Source organism: Oratosquilla oratoria, chromosome 9 (genome assembly GCF_046742065.1).
Source record: "Oratosquilla oratoria isolate Oo_2021 chromosome 9, ASM4674206v1, whole genome shotgun sequence".
Classification (NCBI taxonomy): Eukaryota; Metazoa; Arthropoda; class Malacostraca; order Stomatopoda; family Squillidae; genus Oratosquilla; species Oratosquilla oratoria.
The window spans coordinates 67,689,130-67,707,915 of NC_134785.1; the positions used below are offsets into that span (position 1 = coordinate 67,689,130).

The window sequence follows — 18,786 nt, forward strand, 5'->3', positions numbered from 1 at the left end:
AGACAGGGAGAAATTCCTTTGGGCTACATCAAAATATCATTCACACATAACCATATACTCCCTAATCCCCACCCACTCCTTGCCATGCATCACAGTATCATCCACATCCAACCATTCTCTACTCACCCCTATCTTCAGCATTCTCCCTTCCTCAACAGACATCCTTCTCTTGCTCAATGCCCCTTTTACCCCATCCATCCATTTCATCTCTGGTCGCCCCCTCACGTTCACTCCATTCACCTCTGCCTTCCACACCTCTTTTACTAATCTTTCTTCACTCCTTTCCATGTGTCCAAACTATCCCAATACTTTTTCATCTACCCTATCTCCCATATCCTAAAAACAAATAATGCAGTAATAAAGTAATTTCTTCACTCAAGCTACTCCATCATTAAAACAATTCTCAAGATTCTATATATAATACTTAAGCATAGACCTTCATGGGGTATTGACTGCATAAGCATTATTCATACAATATTCCAAGGATTTTCATGACACCCCCTATGGTCCAGTCACACAATATTCTTTTATTGTTGGATATTTTTCTCCACTCAGAAAAATGTTGGTCACTTTTCACTTCTCCTTGCTGTTACATACATATACCAAAGGCTTTTCCCCCTTACAAGGGAGGTAGCCAAAAAACAATGACTTAAAATCCACTCCCACCCATTCCATCCCCACATACTCCACTTCCATTCACCCCCCTCCCTCCCTCTTATCTTGGCTCCTTCTGGATGATGGGTCATCCCTGCATCTTGCCCACTGCCCTGGGTCAGAAGCAGTGTCACAAGGCACAACATATCTGCACCTGTTAACTTTAAATCCCTCCTTGAACACTTTAATAAATCCATCTCTTCAACACAATTTTGTCCCCAAATACAGAAGCAGTGGTTAATGGCAACAAAATACAATACACTCGAAGAGCCTGAGGATGAGTCATAATAATCAAGATCCTTTATATATAACCCTTTATTTTTCTCAGTAATGATGGCCTTGTTCATACTAGAAAATTCAATATGTAACCATGAAAAGATTTTAAACAATCAGTATTTCTAAAATCATGTTGAACTTTAGAGTGAACCTTTCCCCAGTTCCATGCACATACAATCCTTGCTGCAACTGCTAAATCATCCAATTCTGAAGAGATTCTAGGATGGGCACGAACTGCATAAAAATATATTCCCCTTTTTTTTTTTAACCAATCAGGTTATGAAGGTACAAAAATTTGGCTGGTGAATGCTTTGTTTTTTAGATCAGTAGTGCTTTAAAGCTGAAATGTTAAACAATGCTTACTAATGACACACAAACCAATCCAATAACTAGAGGGCAGTTATTGCAGTAGCTTTTACTATTCAACATGATTATGGTGGACTTGGTCTTTATCTGGTCTGTGGGTGTCAACAATTTGTTGTAGTAAAGTCACTGTGATTCTCCAAAAACAAAACATTATTGAACCCTTAGTAGCATATGTAGTCATTCCACAGCACCAGTACATGTTATATTTCCCTCATATAAAAACTTCAAGGCAAACTGCTGCAGAAATAAAGGATAAACTTATGTGAATTTGTGTTCACTATCAACTATGACATTATACAAGTCAACAATCTCAAAAGAGAAATGAAAAGTAGAGCAATCACATGCCTTGGATTCCTGCTGTGTGGTACTGTCCTCAAGCATAGCTGGGACAGGGCAATACATTCAAGCAATACTGTTACTAGTGTCCACACCAGGTGGTGGTGTTGGTGGTGGTCACATTACACTGCAAGGGAATGGTGCTAGCCTCTTCAGTCCAAGAGTGGTACAAGACACAATGATATTGATCTGCTTGACTCTCAAGCATTAGTTGGCTAAATCAACACATCACGAATTCTACGCATGGAGGAGTTTATTTATGACATTGGGATGTGGTTATTCAAATAAAGAAATACCTGTCAGTAAATACAGCTATTACAAATGAAATTGCTATCATACATCTTCAGCCACTATGGGCTATCTACATCTGACCAGGCCTAACACTTGATTCTAACATGTAGGAGCAAGATAAATCTAACAAGTGTGTCAAAGCAAGAGCTCCCACACCTGGTACTGCAACATTAACAACCTGTAAGATTGTTCCTTCTTTAAGCAACACTGCTCTCTTTCATGTTATACTCTTTATCCAATTATATACAAACAAAATTTCACTAAAACAAGTCAAACCTGCAAACATCTACCTTATGGGCACTATGGAGAAAATTCTCTTTCCTTTTCATGGTCTTCTTACTGTCATGTTCATAATACAATATGTTATATCTTTGTAACTAAATACAACTGCTTATGATAAAATAATTTGCCACAAAGGATAATTATATGAAATACAATTTGCAGGGACCATGCCAATCACAAACCTTAGAAATCTTTGCAAGCCTGCTAATTCCAGCTGAATGAATACATACAGTACTTGATATGGCAAGTTTTGGTCCCCAACTATGGCTTAATCATTTTATTACTCCAGGACATGGAGGCGAGTCCCATGTCTGGTATAAATAAATAAAATAGAATAAAACAATATAAAAGAAAAGAAAAAGAAAAGAAAAGAAAAAGAAGGAAAAAAAAAAAAAAAAAAAAAAAAAAAAACAAAGTAAGCAAACACACAAAGTAGTTTGTGATTTGTATGGAAAAGCAAAGCCCTCTTTCATGTAGGCAGATCATCCAGAGACAGCCACACTGCCTTGCCTATCTCCTTGGCTTACAACACCAACACAGCAATGAAATCTGGTGCTAAACAAAAAGTGCATCAAACTTGTTTACCTGATAGCCTTACTTTTCTCTGAGCTTATATTCTATGGCCAGTTGCAACAACATCATGGTCAAACTTCTTCTAAAATCAGTGCAACATATGAAGGATGTGTGAGCTAGTTAATTGGGCATTGTAGCACGTATCAATTAAAAACAAATAACAGTATCAAAATATTCCATGCTAAAACCAAAGCTATTCTTTTCTAAACCTGAAGAAGAATGACCACCACAACCATCATAACCATTGTTTAGGCCAAAACTGTAACTCTCATTCTTCACCAATACCATTGTCAGGCCAACTTGGCATCTTATAAGCCACATCCACATTCCCTACTGGTCAGGGGGCAAAGGCTTGAGTTCTTTTATCTGTTTAATGAGATAAGCCTTCTCATCATTAAACTGTTCATCTTCTGATCTATCATTGTGAAACCGTGAGAGAAACTCAACTAGTTTGTCCTGATTACGAAGAAGAATATCCAGGATTGGTCGAGGCTTATCTGGATTTGCAACAAACACCTTAAAAACATGGAAGGCCTCAAATTGGATGTTCCTTGACTTTTCTTTCAACATAATCATCATGAGCTTCAAGTTGTCAGGATTGCTGATGTAGCGTTTCATCACCTGGAAAGGAGTGCATTTTCGTGTTACAAATCAGCAGTCAAAAACACTCAAAACTATCTTAAAAAGCTAATATTAGTTAGACAAAGCAGAATGTCTATACCCCTCCCAAGTTTTCAGTAACATGACTTATCCTTAACCAACATGATTCAAAGCACACAGATTGAATTAAATGCTCAACTTCTCCCATGGGCAAGGACAATAATAATAATAATAATAATAAATTATACATACATGTATTAATTTATTTGACACACACGTACAACCTAAATTCCTAAATATAATAATAAATAAATAAAAAATAAATAAATAAATAAAATAAAATAAATAAAAAGTCACAAGCTCACCCTCTCAGAGGGGGCTAGGATAGTGCCATCTTCAGGAGTGCTTTTTGAAGGGAACTTAATGTAGTATACCTTTACTATGAACTCATTGACAAGCAGGACTAATCCGCCTCCACCATGACCTTACGCCCAAGTAGAGACACTCTAGACCACTTTGCCAGTAAACACCTCAGTAACTAAACAATACATATAATATGTAAATTTTCTGAAAGAATTTAGGAACCCTTGCCAGCCCTTTATGGGAGCTGATTTCAGGTAAAAGAAATCTGGGACAATTAATATAAGATGACAATGCATTTACCACTGGCATTTTCTACATATGAAACTGAAACAATGATAAAAGATAAATGTACCATTGCACTTACAGAAAAATTATGTCGATCTAGTAGTAGTTCACCTAGCAACTTAAGGGACTGTCTTCGTGTAACATAGTTGTCAGAGTGCAGGAGTCCCTCATACTGAGAAAAAACCCGGTCATAGTTCTGCTCAAGAAACTCAGCACAAAGCATCTTGTGCTTAGTAAGCAGTTCCTGAAAAGATAATCATAGATATGAATAAAATGTATATATGGGTACACACATCCATAACTAAGGCCCCTTTGCTTTCCGAGGGGGAGTGGCTAAATCAAAACGCATCCAGCCTACACTCATCTGCCATCAATCCAAGAACTGATCTATGTTCCCTCCCATTTTAGCACCTCATCAGTGAAGGGAATGGAATCTGGCAATGGATCCAAAGAGGAGATTTATGAAGGGGTGATTGTGTTGACAGCTTTGTATGGGGCAGACTTGGAATTTAAGAGAGGCAGAGACAAAAAGTTTGAATGTGTCTTAGATACAATGCCTGAGAAGTGTGGTAGGGGTTACTAGGTTGGATACAGTGAGAAACGAGGTGAGGAGGAGAGTGGGAGTGGAAAAGGAGATGATTGATAGGGCTGATAAAAGAGTACTAGGATGATTTAGACACATGAAAAGAACGAATTAAGAAAGATTAGTAAAAGGTGTGTGAAAGGCACTGGTGGAGGATGTGAATTTGAGGGGATGACCAAGGATGAGATGGATGGATGGGGTGAAGGGGGTGTTGAGAAAGAGGGAAATGTCTGTTGAGCAAGGAAGGGAGAGGGCAGGAGATAGGGATGAGTGGAGAATGGTTGTATATAGATAATACTGTTATGCAAGGATGGGAGGGGTGGGAGATGGGGTGCTTATGTGCGAATGGTATTTTGACGCAGCCCAAAAGGATTTCTCCCTGTCTTCTCTTTTTCTGCATGAGGGGACAGAAGGGGGGTGGGGTTGTCGATTAAGTGAAGTGGCCTTGCTCTGGGTGTACTGTGTGTTGCTACATTGCTTCTGACCCTGGGCAGTAGGCAGGATACAGGGATGACCCATCATCCATGAGGAGCTAAGATGAGAGGGAGGAAAGGGTGGGAATGGGCACATGCCTTGACTTGGCTACCTCCCTTACGAAGGGGAGAAAAGCTCTTCATCTTTCTCCCCCACCAATTGCTTGGGTCAGAAACAATGCAACAAGACACAACATCTCCACAGCAGGACTTGACTGCCAAAGTAGGTTTACCTCCAATTCTTCGTTATGTGTTAATCCCCTCCTCCTTTTCACACTTCTCTACACGTTCATCCTTAAATATCCATTTCTTTGTTATAGGTTGATCCTCTTCTCCTTTTCATACTTCTCTACACATTCATCCCTAAATACCCATTTCTCATAACAGTACATTACACTTTAATATTTACTTGCTTTCTTTACAATACATCCACACATCCTTTCACAGCCACATACATCTAAAACTCCCCCTTTCCTCAAGCCTCCCACACCCCATCAAACTTCATTAAAACGTATTAAACATTCATTTTGGTATATGCATACATATACATACATATACCAAGGCTTTTTCCCCCTTACAAGGGAGGTAGCCAAAAAGGAAAAGGCATAAAATCATTACCACCCATTCCATCCCTGAATACACTCCATACCCCTCCACCCTCCCTCTCATCTTAGCATCTCCCGGATGACGGGTCATCCCTGCACCTTGTCCACTGCCCTGGGTCAGAAGCAGTGTCGCAAGACACAGCACATCTACAGCAAGGCCGCTTCATTAAATCTGCGACCCTCCCTCTCCATCCCCCCATGCATAAAAGGAGAAGATGGGGAGAAATCCCTTCGGGCTGCGTCAAAATTTGCGCACATATACTACCTCATCCCCCATCCCCCCGCCTATTCCACCTCATGCATCACAACATCATCCATATACAACCATTTTCCATTCACCCCTGTCTTCTGTCCTCTCCCATCTTTCCACAAAGCCCCCTTCACCCCATCCATCCACCTCATCCTAGGATGTCCCCTAAACATAAGAAAGCATATAAAGTCAGAATGAGCATTCAGATTTATCACTCACCTTGAAGGTTGAGAAGGCATCAGAAGCTATATCAAAGGTAGAAACCTCCACATATTTAAAGAAATTATAGAAGTCGTCACTATAGAGGATGATACGTGCCAAGGCCTCATAGCGTGCACACTCCCGAAGCATGGTGCCACAATGCAGGGCAATGTCTTGATGTTCATACCTGTTAAATATTGCATGACATTACTAACAAATAAATAAATAAATAATATATAATAAAAGAAGAAAAAATCTAATGTATATGAAAATTACAACAATTTGAGAACAAACCAAAATATAAAATGACAAACAAATGAAACTAAAAATATTAATACAAATAAGACAATCTATACAGTATACAAACGGCTTTTTACTCCTTACAGAAGGGGTAGCCAAGTCAAAAGGCAAGTACCCACCCCCACCCATTACACTCCCTTCCACCACCCTTTCCTCCCTCTCATCTTAGCTCTTCATGGATAAAGGGCTATCCTCGACTCCTCTCCACTGCTCTGCATCAGAAGCAATGCAACAAGGCACATCACATCCACAGCAAGGCCATTTTATTTAATCGGCAACCTCCCCTCTCTTCCCCTCATATGAAAAATTGAGAAGAAGGGGAGAAATCCCTTTGAGCTGTGTCAAAATATCATCTGCAAACAACCCTTCCCTACCCTCATACCCCACCCCCTCCCTTCCTTGTATCAAATTATCATGCATACACAGCCATTTTTCATTCATCCATATCTCCTTCCTTCTCCTTTCCTTACTCTACAGACATTCCCCTCCTGCTCAAAGCCCCTTTCACCCCAGCCATCCATCTCATTTTTGGTCGTACTCTCAAGTTCACTCCCTCCACCTCTGCCTTCCACACCTCTTTCACTAATCTTTCATCACTTATTCTTCCCATGTGTCTATAGAAATCATACCAATACTTTTTCATCAGCCCTATCTGCCATCTCCTTTTCCATCCCCACACTCCTCCTCACCCCCTCATTTATCACTCTATCCAACCTTGTAACCCCAACCATACTTACCAGGCATTTCATCTCAAACACATTTAAACTACTCCTCTCTTAAGAATAAAACTACAAATCTAATAAATCACTTTCATGCTATCCCAACTTTCAAATCAAAGTTCATATCAAGAATATATACATATATTCTATCTATATACCAAAGGCCCCTTCCCCCTTATAAAGGAGGTAGCCACCAGGGCATGCACCCTTTCCCATCCAGGTCAGAAGCAATGCAGCAAGACACAGTACATTTACAGTTGTGCTGCTTTATTTACATGGCAACCCTCCTTCCTAGTCAACTCATGTGGAAAATTGAGAAAACCAAGTGAACATTCCTTTGGATAGCATCAATGTATCTAAACACGACCTTCTCTACTCACACCTATCTTCTGCCTTCTTTCCCTGTTCAACAGATATTCCTCTCTTGTTTAAAGCACCTTTCACCCATCCATCCATTTCATTCTTGGTCATTCCCTCAAGTTCATGCCATGTATGCATACATATAATAAAAGGCCCTTTCCCTTTTATATTTGGGATGGTTGAGTCAAAACATATATCACTATCACAACAGAAAAATAATGGCATCATTCAATAAAGCATAAGCATGAACACTTACCCTTTCATGAGTGTAAACAAAATCTCAGGTTTGGTGCAAATGTGCTCCACTGTTGGGGACAAAATTCCAATCTGCCGCCTTAAAATGTTGTTAAATATCTGTGCAACATCCTTCTTACCCTGAAAAAATAAAATAAAATAAATAATAATAACAATAATAGTACATATATCAAGGGCTTTTTCCCCTTTATAAGGGAAGTAGCCAAAGTCAAAAGGCATAATTCCACTCCCACCCATTTCATCTCCACCCACCACCCCTCCCTCTCTCCCTTTTTTCTTGGTTCTTCATGGTGGACTGGACATCCCTGCATCTCACCCATTGCCCTAGGTCAGGAGCAATCCAGCAAGATGCAGCACATCCACAACAAGGCCACTTCATTTAATCAGCGACCCCCTCTCTCCATCTCAGGCAGAAAAAGAGGTGAGGAGAAATCCCTTAAGGCTGCATCAAAAAATCATTCACACATAACCACTCCCTAATCTCCCCCACCCCCACCCACTCCCTTCTATGCATCATAACATCATCCATACACAATCATTCTCCACTCACCCCTATCTTCTGTCTTCTCTCTTCCTTCCTTGACAGACATTCCCCTCTATTTTTTCAATGCCCCTTTTACCCCATCCATCCATCTCATCCTCAGTCAACCTCTCTTGTTCCCTCCACCCACCTCTGCCTTCCACACTTCTTTTACTGATCTTTCTTTAATCATTCTATATGTCCAAATCATCCCAATACTCTTTCGTCAACACTATCTCCGAAGTCCTTTGCCACCATTGCTCTCCTCCTCACCTTGTTTCTCACTCTATCCAACCTAGTAACCCCTACCATACTTCTCAGACACTTCATTTCAAATAATAATAATAAAAAGTTGAAGACATAATTTTTCTCAACAAAGGTTAAGTTTATGAAATGGATACAAATCTTAGAACACCAATGATTGTTTCAATCTAATGACCATCAATCCTATGTGGACTACACTACTGTAACATGTTAAACTGGATTTTTTTTCTTTTTCTTGTTCTTTCTTTTTTCAACAACATGGACAAACATCTTGGTAGAAGAGTTTGTGAGTTACAACTATCAGCTGCAAGCATTTTTAGTTTCTCACACATACATCTGCAGCCTCAAAATATTTTCAACCATACAGACACCAAGGTCTTTTCCCCCCTTACAAGGGAGGTACCCACTCTACTCCCATTGACCACCCCTATCATCTCGGCTCCTCCTGGATGATAGGGCATCCTTGCATCTTGCCCACTGCCCTGGGTCAGTAGCAATGCAGCAAAACACAGCACATCCACAGCAAGGCTGCTTCATTTAATTGGTGACCCTGGTCTCTATGCAGACAAAGAGAAGACTGGGAGAAATCTCTTTGGGCTGTATCAAAACATTCATTCATACATAACCACTCCCTAACCCACTCTCCCATCCCTCACCCACTCCCTTTCATGCATTATAGCATCATCCATATACAACCATTCTCCACTCACCCCTATCTCATCTTCTCCCTTCTTTCCTCAACAGACATTCCCCTCTTTTTCAAAACCCCTTTGACCTCATCCATCATTTCCTTTTCACTCCATCCACCTCTACCTTCCACACCACTTTTACTAATCTTTTTTCACTCATTCTTTCCATGTGTCCAAACCATACCAATACTTTTTCATTAACCCTATCTCCCAAATCCTTTTCCACCCCAATCTCCTCCTCACCTCCTCATTTCTCACTCTATCCAGCCTTGTAACCCCTATCATACTTCTCAGACATTTCATCTCAAATACATTTAAACTCTTCTTATATTCTATGTTTCTGCCCTATACAGTGGTGTCAGCATAATTACCCTTTCATGCAGTCTCCTCTTAGCATCTATTCCCAAATATCTATTTCTCATTACACTTTTCAATCCTCCAAGGCATTTACTTGTTTCTCTCAATCTAAAATCTACCTCCACTTTCACTCCTCCCTTTCCCGCCACATGTGACCCCAAGTGTCTAAAGCTATTCACTTCCTCCTCCCTCTCTCTCACTTCCAATTTGCTGCTACATTCTCCCCTTGTACATCTCATCACCTTACTTTTAACCACATCTATTTTCAACTTTCTTCTTTTGCACACCTTCCCAAACTCCAACACTAACTTAATCCCTCCTCTGATCCTGCCACAAGCTGAAGGTAAGGTGATGAGATGTACAAGGGGAGATGATGGCAGCAATTTGGAAACAAGTATCAAAGAGATAGTTTATGGATAGAGAGAAGCAAGTAAATGCCTTGGAGGATTAAAAAGTGTAATGAGAAACAGACATTTGGAAATGGATGCTAAGAAGAGATTGTATGAAGGGGGGTGATTGTGCCAACAGTACTGTATGGGGCAGAAACATGGAAGATAAGAGAGGAAGTTTAAATGTGCTCAAGATGAAATGTCTGAGAAGTATGGTAGGGGTTACTAGACTAGATAGAGTGAGAAATGAGGAGATGAAGAGAGTGGGGATAGAAAAGGAGTTGGGAGAGAGGGTTGATGAAAGAGTTTTGGGATGGTTTGGACACATGGTAAGTGTGAAGAAAGATTAGTAAAGTGTGGAAGGCAGAGGTGGATGGAGTGAACAAGAGGGTGTTACCAAGAATGAGTTGGATGGATGGGGTAAAAGGGGTGTTGAGAAAGAGGGGGATGTCTGTTGAGGAAGGAAGGGAGACAGAAGATAGGAGTGAGTGGAGAATGGTTGTACATGGATGATACTTTGATACATGGAAGTCGTTATGTGTGAATGGTGTTTTGACGCAGCCTGAAGGGATTTCGTTCAGTCTTTTCTTTTTCTGCATGAGGGGATGGATGGGTGCCAATTACATGAAGAAGCCCTGCTGTCTTGCTACATTGCTTCTGACCAAGGACAATGGGTGAGATACAGGGATGACCTGTCATCCAAGAAGAGGTGAGGAGGGAGGGGTGGTGAGTGGGAGTGGAGTGGGAGGAGATGAAATGGGTGGGAGGGGAATTATGCCTTTTGACTTTGGCTATCTCCCTTGTAAAGTGGAAAAAGCTCTTGGTATATGTATGTATGCTTTGTAAATGCCCAAACCATCCCAGCATTCTTTGATTGAACCCATCTCCTAACTCCCTTTCCACATGTTTTCCGTATCACCTCTGCATTTCTCTATCCTCATTACCCTCACCATACTTCTTAACATTTTATCTCAAGCACATTCAGGTTCTTCCTCGAGTTTCATTGACTAGAAAGCTACAGCCCCAGTGTCTGATGAGGGTCCCTGGGCTCTCTCACACATCTTTCTGGGAAGAAATTTACTTTGGACTGTTTTTCATGTATTAGTGTGGGAGTTTCTGTGTCACCTGTTGAAAGAAGTAGGAAAGGAGCAATCACTGGCCGTCATCAATCTATGTGTGAAAAGGTGGAGGAATTATGGATGCACTGTTGCCTAGAGTTTTGCTGACTGGAAATCTTCAGCCCCAAGCAGTTGTCAACAGTCCTTGGGGCTTCATAGATCTCTCTGGAAGAAACTTGGGACTGATGCCAGTGTTGTGATAGTGCGAGACAGTTTCTGTCATTGGTTGAAGGAAATAAAAGAAGTGAGGAGTCACAAGTTGTCTGATTTCCATGTGCTTATTTTTTTCTTTTTTTTTCAAAATAAGAGTCAAAGTTGATAAAGAGAGACCTTGGGTCAGTCTGAAGACCAAATGCCAGCCACTTGGAACTGCACCTCCAACTGAAGGTTAGTTGACAGGGTTTGTAGGTGGGTGGAAAGATGTCCAATTGTCCATCTTACATGACCACTTCATGCAGGTTATCTTCACTTCCAATACAACTGCAAATGATAAAGATTTTGGGCCCAGTCCTGAGACGGGTGTCCAGACCCTTGGAGGTATTTCTCCAGACAGAAACAAGAGGTTTGATGGGTTTTAAGAATAAGCAGCAGTGAAACGATTCTCTTTTGTCTATTATGCAGGACCACCACAAGCAAGTAACCATCACTGCTCCTCACTTGAGAAAGGTGCAATGTGTAAATCCTGAGAACAACTAAAGCTGACTTAAATTATTGATGTACTGCAAACTGGTGATGTAGAAACAGTCCCACACTTATACAACATGAATAGCAATTCAGTGTGTCTTCCTAAAGAGATGGTGCATGGACAACTTTGCAACTGGAGATTAGCCATTTCTAATAGGTGAAACTTGAGGAAACATTTATTATGTCTATAAGGAACTCTACCTCCCAATATGTTACAGATGTATTTGTAACAGAAAAAAATCTTACATTATTTCTATTGATATCAAACAAGAAAAAGAAAGAGAAAAGAAAACACAATCAAACTGCTGAAAGAAAAACCAGTGTCAACCCTTCTTTTTTAACATGAATGACCTCTAATGCTTTCTAAAAATACATATGAATAATAATTACTTACTTCATTTTACCATTTGTAGAGATGCCTTTAAATTTCTCATTAAAATATAAAATATCCAGGCAATTTCCACTGTTCTAAAAACAGAATGCAAAAATCTACTTGAAATATATGGCTGTAAAATTAACTCAAGCCAAAAATTTCCTGTACAAAATTAAAAATGTGATGTAGACTACTATACTGAAAAGTCATATACAGCAAGGAGGAAGATTATTTCATTTTGTGATGACTGTGGAGGAAGTTTAATGTTACTTAAACTACAAATTTGAAAAGGGTTTTAATAATGGGAGACATACATACCTCAAAATGGGGATGATAATGAAGAGAATAGTGGAACAGGATTGTCTTATTATGTTACGAGAAGAGAAGAAAGCAATTTTAGAAAATGAAGAGAAATATAGTAAGAGACTGTGAATAAATAATGAGAGCGAACATAGAGAAAGATGATAATGAATAAAAGGAATAAAACAGTAGATACGGCAGAAAAGAGAGTAACCATGGGGATTGGGGAGATTTTGATAGACCATTTCGAGACACAGCTTCTGCACATCAAGAATGGCCACTGAAACAGGGAAGAAAGACAACATAAAAATAAGAATGAAGGGCATTACAGAAGTACAGACAGAAATTAGTGAGGTCATTAATAGGATGATATAAAGCCTACATGTAATCAGTGTGAATTAATACTTTCAAATGATGTTACAAAACAGAATTAGTGAACAGCTATAACAAAAGGAATGAAAAATATAATAACTGCTGCCTCGAGTTTCACTAAGTGCAAACCCATAACTCCACATCAGTTGGCTATGGTCCTCAGGCCCTCCCCATCAATCTCTCTAAGGCCAGCCAAACACATGCAGTTTAAATTGACAATTACAACTGTTCAGTTATAACCGTCAGTTGAAATTGCACGTGTGTGGGTATCTCAGTGATACTGAGATACCCACATGCGTGTAGTTTCAAATGACAGTTATAACTGAACAGTTGTAACTGTCAGTTTAAACTGCACATGTGTGGCCGGCCTAAGAAGACACACTGGGCTACTGTCTGTGTTGGATTAGTGTGGGACTGTTTCTTTGTTACTGGGTTATAGCTAGAACAGAGCAATCATCAGCTGTCAGCTCTCTTTGTATGAAAAGATAGAGAAAATACAACCAAAACTGAGAGATTTTGGGCCATCTGGAGACCAAGTGTCAGCCTCTCAGGGCTGCACATCTAGACAGAAGTGAAGATGTTGACAGGTTTCGAAGATGATGAAAAGGGGAGATGATTTTCTGATGTCCAATTTACAGGATCACCATTTCAAGGTACTTATTGCTGGTCTCAAAGGAAAATATATATAATCATAGTAAAGCCACTTCCTTTTCACAATGTACTAGAAATCCTTTTCATTTAGTGCCTATATGACTTTGAACATGAAAGAGAATTGCACATAAAAGACAGACCATTTAGCATATGTAAGGATCTATAAGCTAGTGGTCGATTGGTGAGAAAAAGAGGAGCAAAATTTTTCTAACCGTCAAAACTGGCTTACAATGAGACTTCAAAGACTTCATATCCATGTATACTATAATATTCATAAGATGGTGTCCAAGGTTTGAGAAAACCTCCATTTTGGGGAAATTACAGAAGATCAATGATTCTTCTTCCATATTCACCAAAGACCTTGCTCAAGAAATTGATTCAAATTCTATCACAATTCATCTCCCTTTATACATGTTGGTGATGGGAGTGGAATGGGTCAGGGTGGGAGCATGCCTTGGCTGGCTACCTCCCTTATATGGAGAAGAGGCCTTTGGTATATAGATACATGGATATCACAATTCATTCCAATAAAGCCACCAGCAAAAACTGTGAAAAATAATCCATCTTTACTTTATGCAGGTATATAATGAAGTTCAGTCTGTCCAAAGTCCAGTCATCATTCCTGAATTCAATTACTCATCTAGTCCTGTTATCATCCTAAACTGGATCACTTTATGTATTTTTTTCATTACTGACAGTGTTGGGGTGGTTTGGGTATACAGAAAGAATGAACAGGGAATGACTAGCAAATAATGTGTGGAAGGTAGATGTGATTAGAATGAGCTCAAGGAGACTAAGACCATGATGGATGGATAGGGTGAAAAGAACTTTGGATGCACATGGTGTCTCTGTTGAGTAGGAAGAAAAGAGTGTAGAACACGGGGATAAAGAGAGGATGACTGTGAATGGACAAAGGGATGATGTAGCCTGAAGGGATGTTCTTCTCATCTGCTTGACAGATGAGTGGACAAGGAGGACAGTTGTTGCATACTGAAGCACTAAACCAGCTTCAGTACATACTTACCCCAGTCCTATCTTTTGCACTTTCTTCATTGTTCAACATTCTCCTTGTATCCAAGGCCCCATTTACCCTACCCATCCACCCCTTCCTTGGTCCTCCTCACAAGTTCAATCCATCAACTTCTACCTTCCACACTCTTACTTCCTGTTAGTCTTTTCCTTACTCGTTCTTTCCATACGTACAAACCACCTCAGCAATCTCTGACCTATCATATCCAACAGCTCTCTTTTCACCCTTGTTCTCTACATTACCTCTACATTTCTCACTTTATCCATCTTTGTAACTCCCACCATACTTCTCAAACCCTTCACCTCCAACACATTTAGGCTCTTTTCTGTCTCCTTCAATCCTTCAAATTTCAAGTCTCTGCTCAATTCAATTCTGTTTGTACAATCATTTTCCCATTACAACCTTCTCTTCACATTTCATCCCCAATTATCTATTTCTCATAACATTTTTCATGACTTCCTAACTACCCTTTACAAATTCATCCCTCTAAAGCTACTACATTTATATTTGTCTCCTTTTCCTTTGTATAACATAACTATACATACACTCTTCCAGTCATATGGCACATTCCCCTCCCTTTGGCACACATTAAATTACTTTAATAGCCAATCCACTGTGAATGTTCCTCTCTTCACCAGACATTAAACGTGATGACCACTTAACCCAGATGCCTTTGCAGCTTTCATTGTAACCTTGCAACCCTTTCTTGTTTTATATCATGAGATCTCATGTCAGTTTTCTCTGCTCTCTCTAATGTTGTGAACACTACTACAAAGTAACCTCTTACTATTTTCTCTTTCTATAATGGTAGATCTAATGGTTTCAATCTGAGAAACAATTTAGTCACTGGTCTTTGTATTCCTTCAGTCTTGTTTATATCCTTCATCTTATGTAGAGACTACACAACTGCTGCATGCTCCAATCTAGGATGTATCAGACATTCTATTATTTCTCCAGTCATCCAAATGGTGAAAAGCAAAGTTTATGTTCATCAATACTATGTATGTTTCACCCACAATTTTGCCAGAATGTTTGTCAGGTGATAATGTGATCAACACTCAGAGCTTTCTCTCCTACCCTCATCCAAATAGTGAAAAGCCAAGTTTATGTTCATCAATAGCATGTATGTTTCACCTACAATTTTGCCAGAATGTGTGTTTGGTGATATATAATGTGACCAACACTCAGAGCTTTCTCTTTTGTTTTTGTAACAGATTCTTTTCCTACTGAATAATTCACTGGCTCCATGCACATATGTTGTCAAAATTTTGTTACATTTTATAGTCTTCTTCATACAGCCTCATTATGAACCAAAAGGTCCCCTGTTGAATACACTATCACTATAACTTAATGTGTTTGACACAATCACAATGTTAAGGTCAATGAATATATTGGGTTAAACACATCACTCTAGGTTTGGAAAAGGAGGGCATCACATGTCATGGAATCAAACTAGAAAAAGACCATATGTCTGAAAGGCATCAAGAAACATACTTCTCTGTACAGATGCACAAACTCATGGAATGACCCACAGGAGGACTTAGTCTGATCTAAAACCATAATGGATTTGAATGACAGAGAAGAAGTGACAACACTCCATGAGTAGTTCCTTCCCTATATATTACAATTAAGTAGGTCAGATGAGTAAGGGGGAAAAGACAGGCAGTATGTTTGTGAGAACAAAGATGGATATGTTGGCACTGAGTGAAACCAAATTGAAAGGGAGGGGTAAGTTTAAGTATGGTAGTGTAGTTGGGAGGATGTCAAGAGTAAAGAGAGGACAAGGGAGAGAAGGGGTACCTATACTAGTAAGTGAAGAGTTAGGTAAGCGTGTGGTGTATTAGGTTTCTTCAAGCTTAAAATGATGAGGAAGGTGAAACTAAGAAGGGAGATCTGGGTCTTTGTAAGTATGTGTGGGCCTGGTAGTGAAACATTTTTTTTTTTTTTTTTTTTTATAGATTTAAATGAGTGCATAGAGGGTTTAAGAGTGAAATGTTAATGTAGTGGTAATGGGAGATCTCAATGGTAGGAGACAAACCAATAGATGGAGTGGTTGGGATGTGTGGAGTTCCAGGAAAAATTTTTAGTGGAGGGTTGATGGAGATGCGTCTAGAGTTGATGATAAGAAACACAGTGTTTAGGAAGAATGTCAAGCATAAGTACATATGGGAGAGGTTGGTGGATGGAAGAGTGGTAGATAAGGCTTTAATGGACTATATAGTGCTAAACAGAAGAGTAGGAAGAGTGCAAATGTGGCAGGATAGGGAAGAGTGGAGCTGAAAGTAGAATGTAGATAGAGAGAAGCAAATAAATGCCTTGGGGGACTAAAAAGTGCAATAAGAAAGAGACATTTGGGAATGGATGCTAAGAAAAAGTACCAACACAGAATCAGCTTGGTGCTGGACACTGGATGCCCTGAATAGAGCTATTACACAGGGGACATGGGGTACACTGCACTGCATTCTCACTCACTCAGGACACCTCCACAAAATCTCTTCACGCAGTGACTTACAGGCTGTGACTGATTTCCTGGGGACTGTGAGTTTCCACCAAGAAAGAACCAGGGTAACAGAATGAACAGAAAAATATAGAAAGGATAGTGTATGAACACAAGAACATATGGAAGAGACTGCAAGGGACCATAAGGCCTATACTAGGCAGTCCCATATGGTCTCTTGCAGTCTTCTCCACTGTATGTAGATCTAATGTATTAATAATTCTAAATACAACCAACCTACTACTCATTAGCTGAAATCTAATTAAAAATACATACACTACATGTTTTACCTCAAAATCTATTCTATGAAGGTTGAGTATGAGGACCAACAACATATTGGTTTTGTAGAACTCCTGAGCCAACTGTGCCAGGACCATGTCAGTCTGGGGCTCCGAGTCTCCTGAGCCATACAACATAGTTTTGATTTGACTAAGGCTCTTGCTGACATCTTCTTGCACCTGGAAGAATTCAAAGAGAAATAAAATTATCACCTCGTAATTAAGGTTATAATCAAAGTACTTGGGAATGTTTAATATGTTTCATGGTTTGGTACAGAATTGTTCAGCTATCATATGTTTAATCTTTTCACCGTTACTAATGATTTGTGTCTTTATTCTGGATGCTGCCAGAAAATTTCATTCAAAGGAATCCCCCAGAGCCATGAAGGAGCTCAATTTAAATTTATCTTGATTAGCCATTTTGTTATTACTGATGATTTGTGCCTTAATTTTAGTTGTTAAGCAATTTTATTCAACAAATAGGTTAAAAAAAAATTGTGGACACTTGTTTTTATGGAAATACATTCTGTAGATCCATGGGGTAGGTTCTGGTATTTCTAAGCTCAATATTACATGAACATATTGTCTGTTCTGTAGGTTGTGACTTTCCATATTACTACCCCTTCATTTTTCCCAAGAGAAGTAAAGCATAAGACAAAGGAGGCAAAAAAGAGCAGATATGAAATGGGGTAAGAGTATAAGAGAAAATTTGGAAAGTAATAAAAAGATGTTTTGAAAGGAAACTTAGAGAGGAAGGAGAGGCTACTTCCCTTTAAAGGGGGAAAAAGTCCTTGGTATATACTGTAAATAGATCAATTTAACAATATAACTTACCTTTTCAGATTTCTTATCTGTTTTCTCTAACCTCTCTAAAGATGTAAGAGAATCCTTGAGAGCCTTACAGACCTCATGTGGATTCTTTGGGCTTTTGCCAAACAACGGCATATTGATGTGTCCCTGCTATAACACCATCACCTGAAAACAAAGAAAACTTGTGTTTTGACTTTCTCTGACTGGAAACCTGCAGCCCTACAATGGCAGGCAACAATCCTCAAGCCCTCCCATAGATCTCCAAGAAGAAACTTTGGAATGTTGTCTTTGCTGTATTTGTGAAGGTCAGTTTCTATGTTGATGGTTTTTAGTAATGGGAAGCCATTGTCAGCTACCTACAATCCTTATGTGATAAGGTAAGGGGGAGGAAATACAGATGAAGCTGATAGAGAAGTGGTGTACAAAGGTTACTGAAGATGGGTGACAAGGAAATGTTTCTCTCTGACTTCCATCTTGCAGGACCATCACTAGCATACCTATCACTGGTCCCATAATATATCTACAACAAATAAGCAGACCTATAAATTTTTTTGGGACATTTTACAAAGATACAGTGAATAATGTGGAGGTGAGGCAGAGAACAGAGGTGGAAAGAGAGCTGGAGGAAACCACTATTCAGGGAGAAATTATACTACTTTACTATACTGTGACTGTCCATCTG

At 39.5% G+C, this 18,786-nt stretch overlaps 1 protein-coding gene across 1 annotated transcript; it reads right to left on the reverse strand.

Moving 5' to 3' along the window:
• Positions 1 to 951: 951 nt before the first annotated feature.
• Positions 952 to 18,281, reverse strand: LOC143028517 (protein Mo25-like). Its single transcript, XM_076190727.1, has 6 exons — positions 18,129 to 18,281; positions 17,307 to 17,474; positions 7,774 to 7,892; positions 6,157 to 6,325; positions 4,106 to 4,270; positions 952 to 3,399 (listed from the first exon to the last, which is right to left on the reverse strand). Exons 1-6 carry the CDS (start codon positions 18,237 to 18,239, stop codon positions 3,109 to 3,111), a joined length of 1,023 nt encoding a protein of 340 aa, XP_076046842.1. The 5' UTR covers positions 18,240 to 18,281; the 3' UTR covers positions 952 to 3,108.
• Positions 18,282 to 18,786: the final 505 nt, after the last annotated feature.

Excerpts from the sequence above, each read along its gene's own strand:
- LOC143028517 (XM_076190727.1), bottom strand. The coding sequence starts at position 18,239 with ATGCCGTTGTTTGGCAAAAGCCCAAAGAATCCACATGAGGTCTGTAAG. Across the intron at positions 6,326-7,773 it reads TTGTTTACACTCATGAAAGG|GTATGAACATCAAGACATTG; the intron begins GTAAGTGTTCAT and ends AATATTTAACAG. Across the intron at positions 3,400-4,105 it reads TAGATCGACATAATTTTTCT|GTGATGAAACGCTACATCAG; the intron begins GTAAGTGCAATG and ends ACTCCTTTCCAG.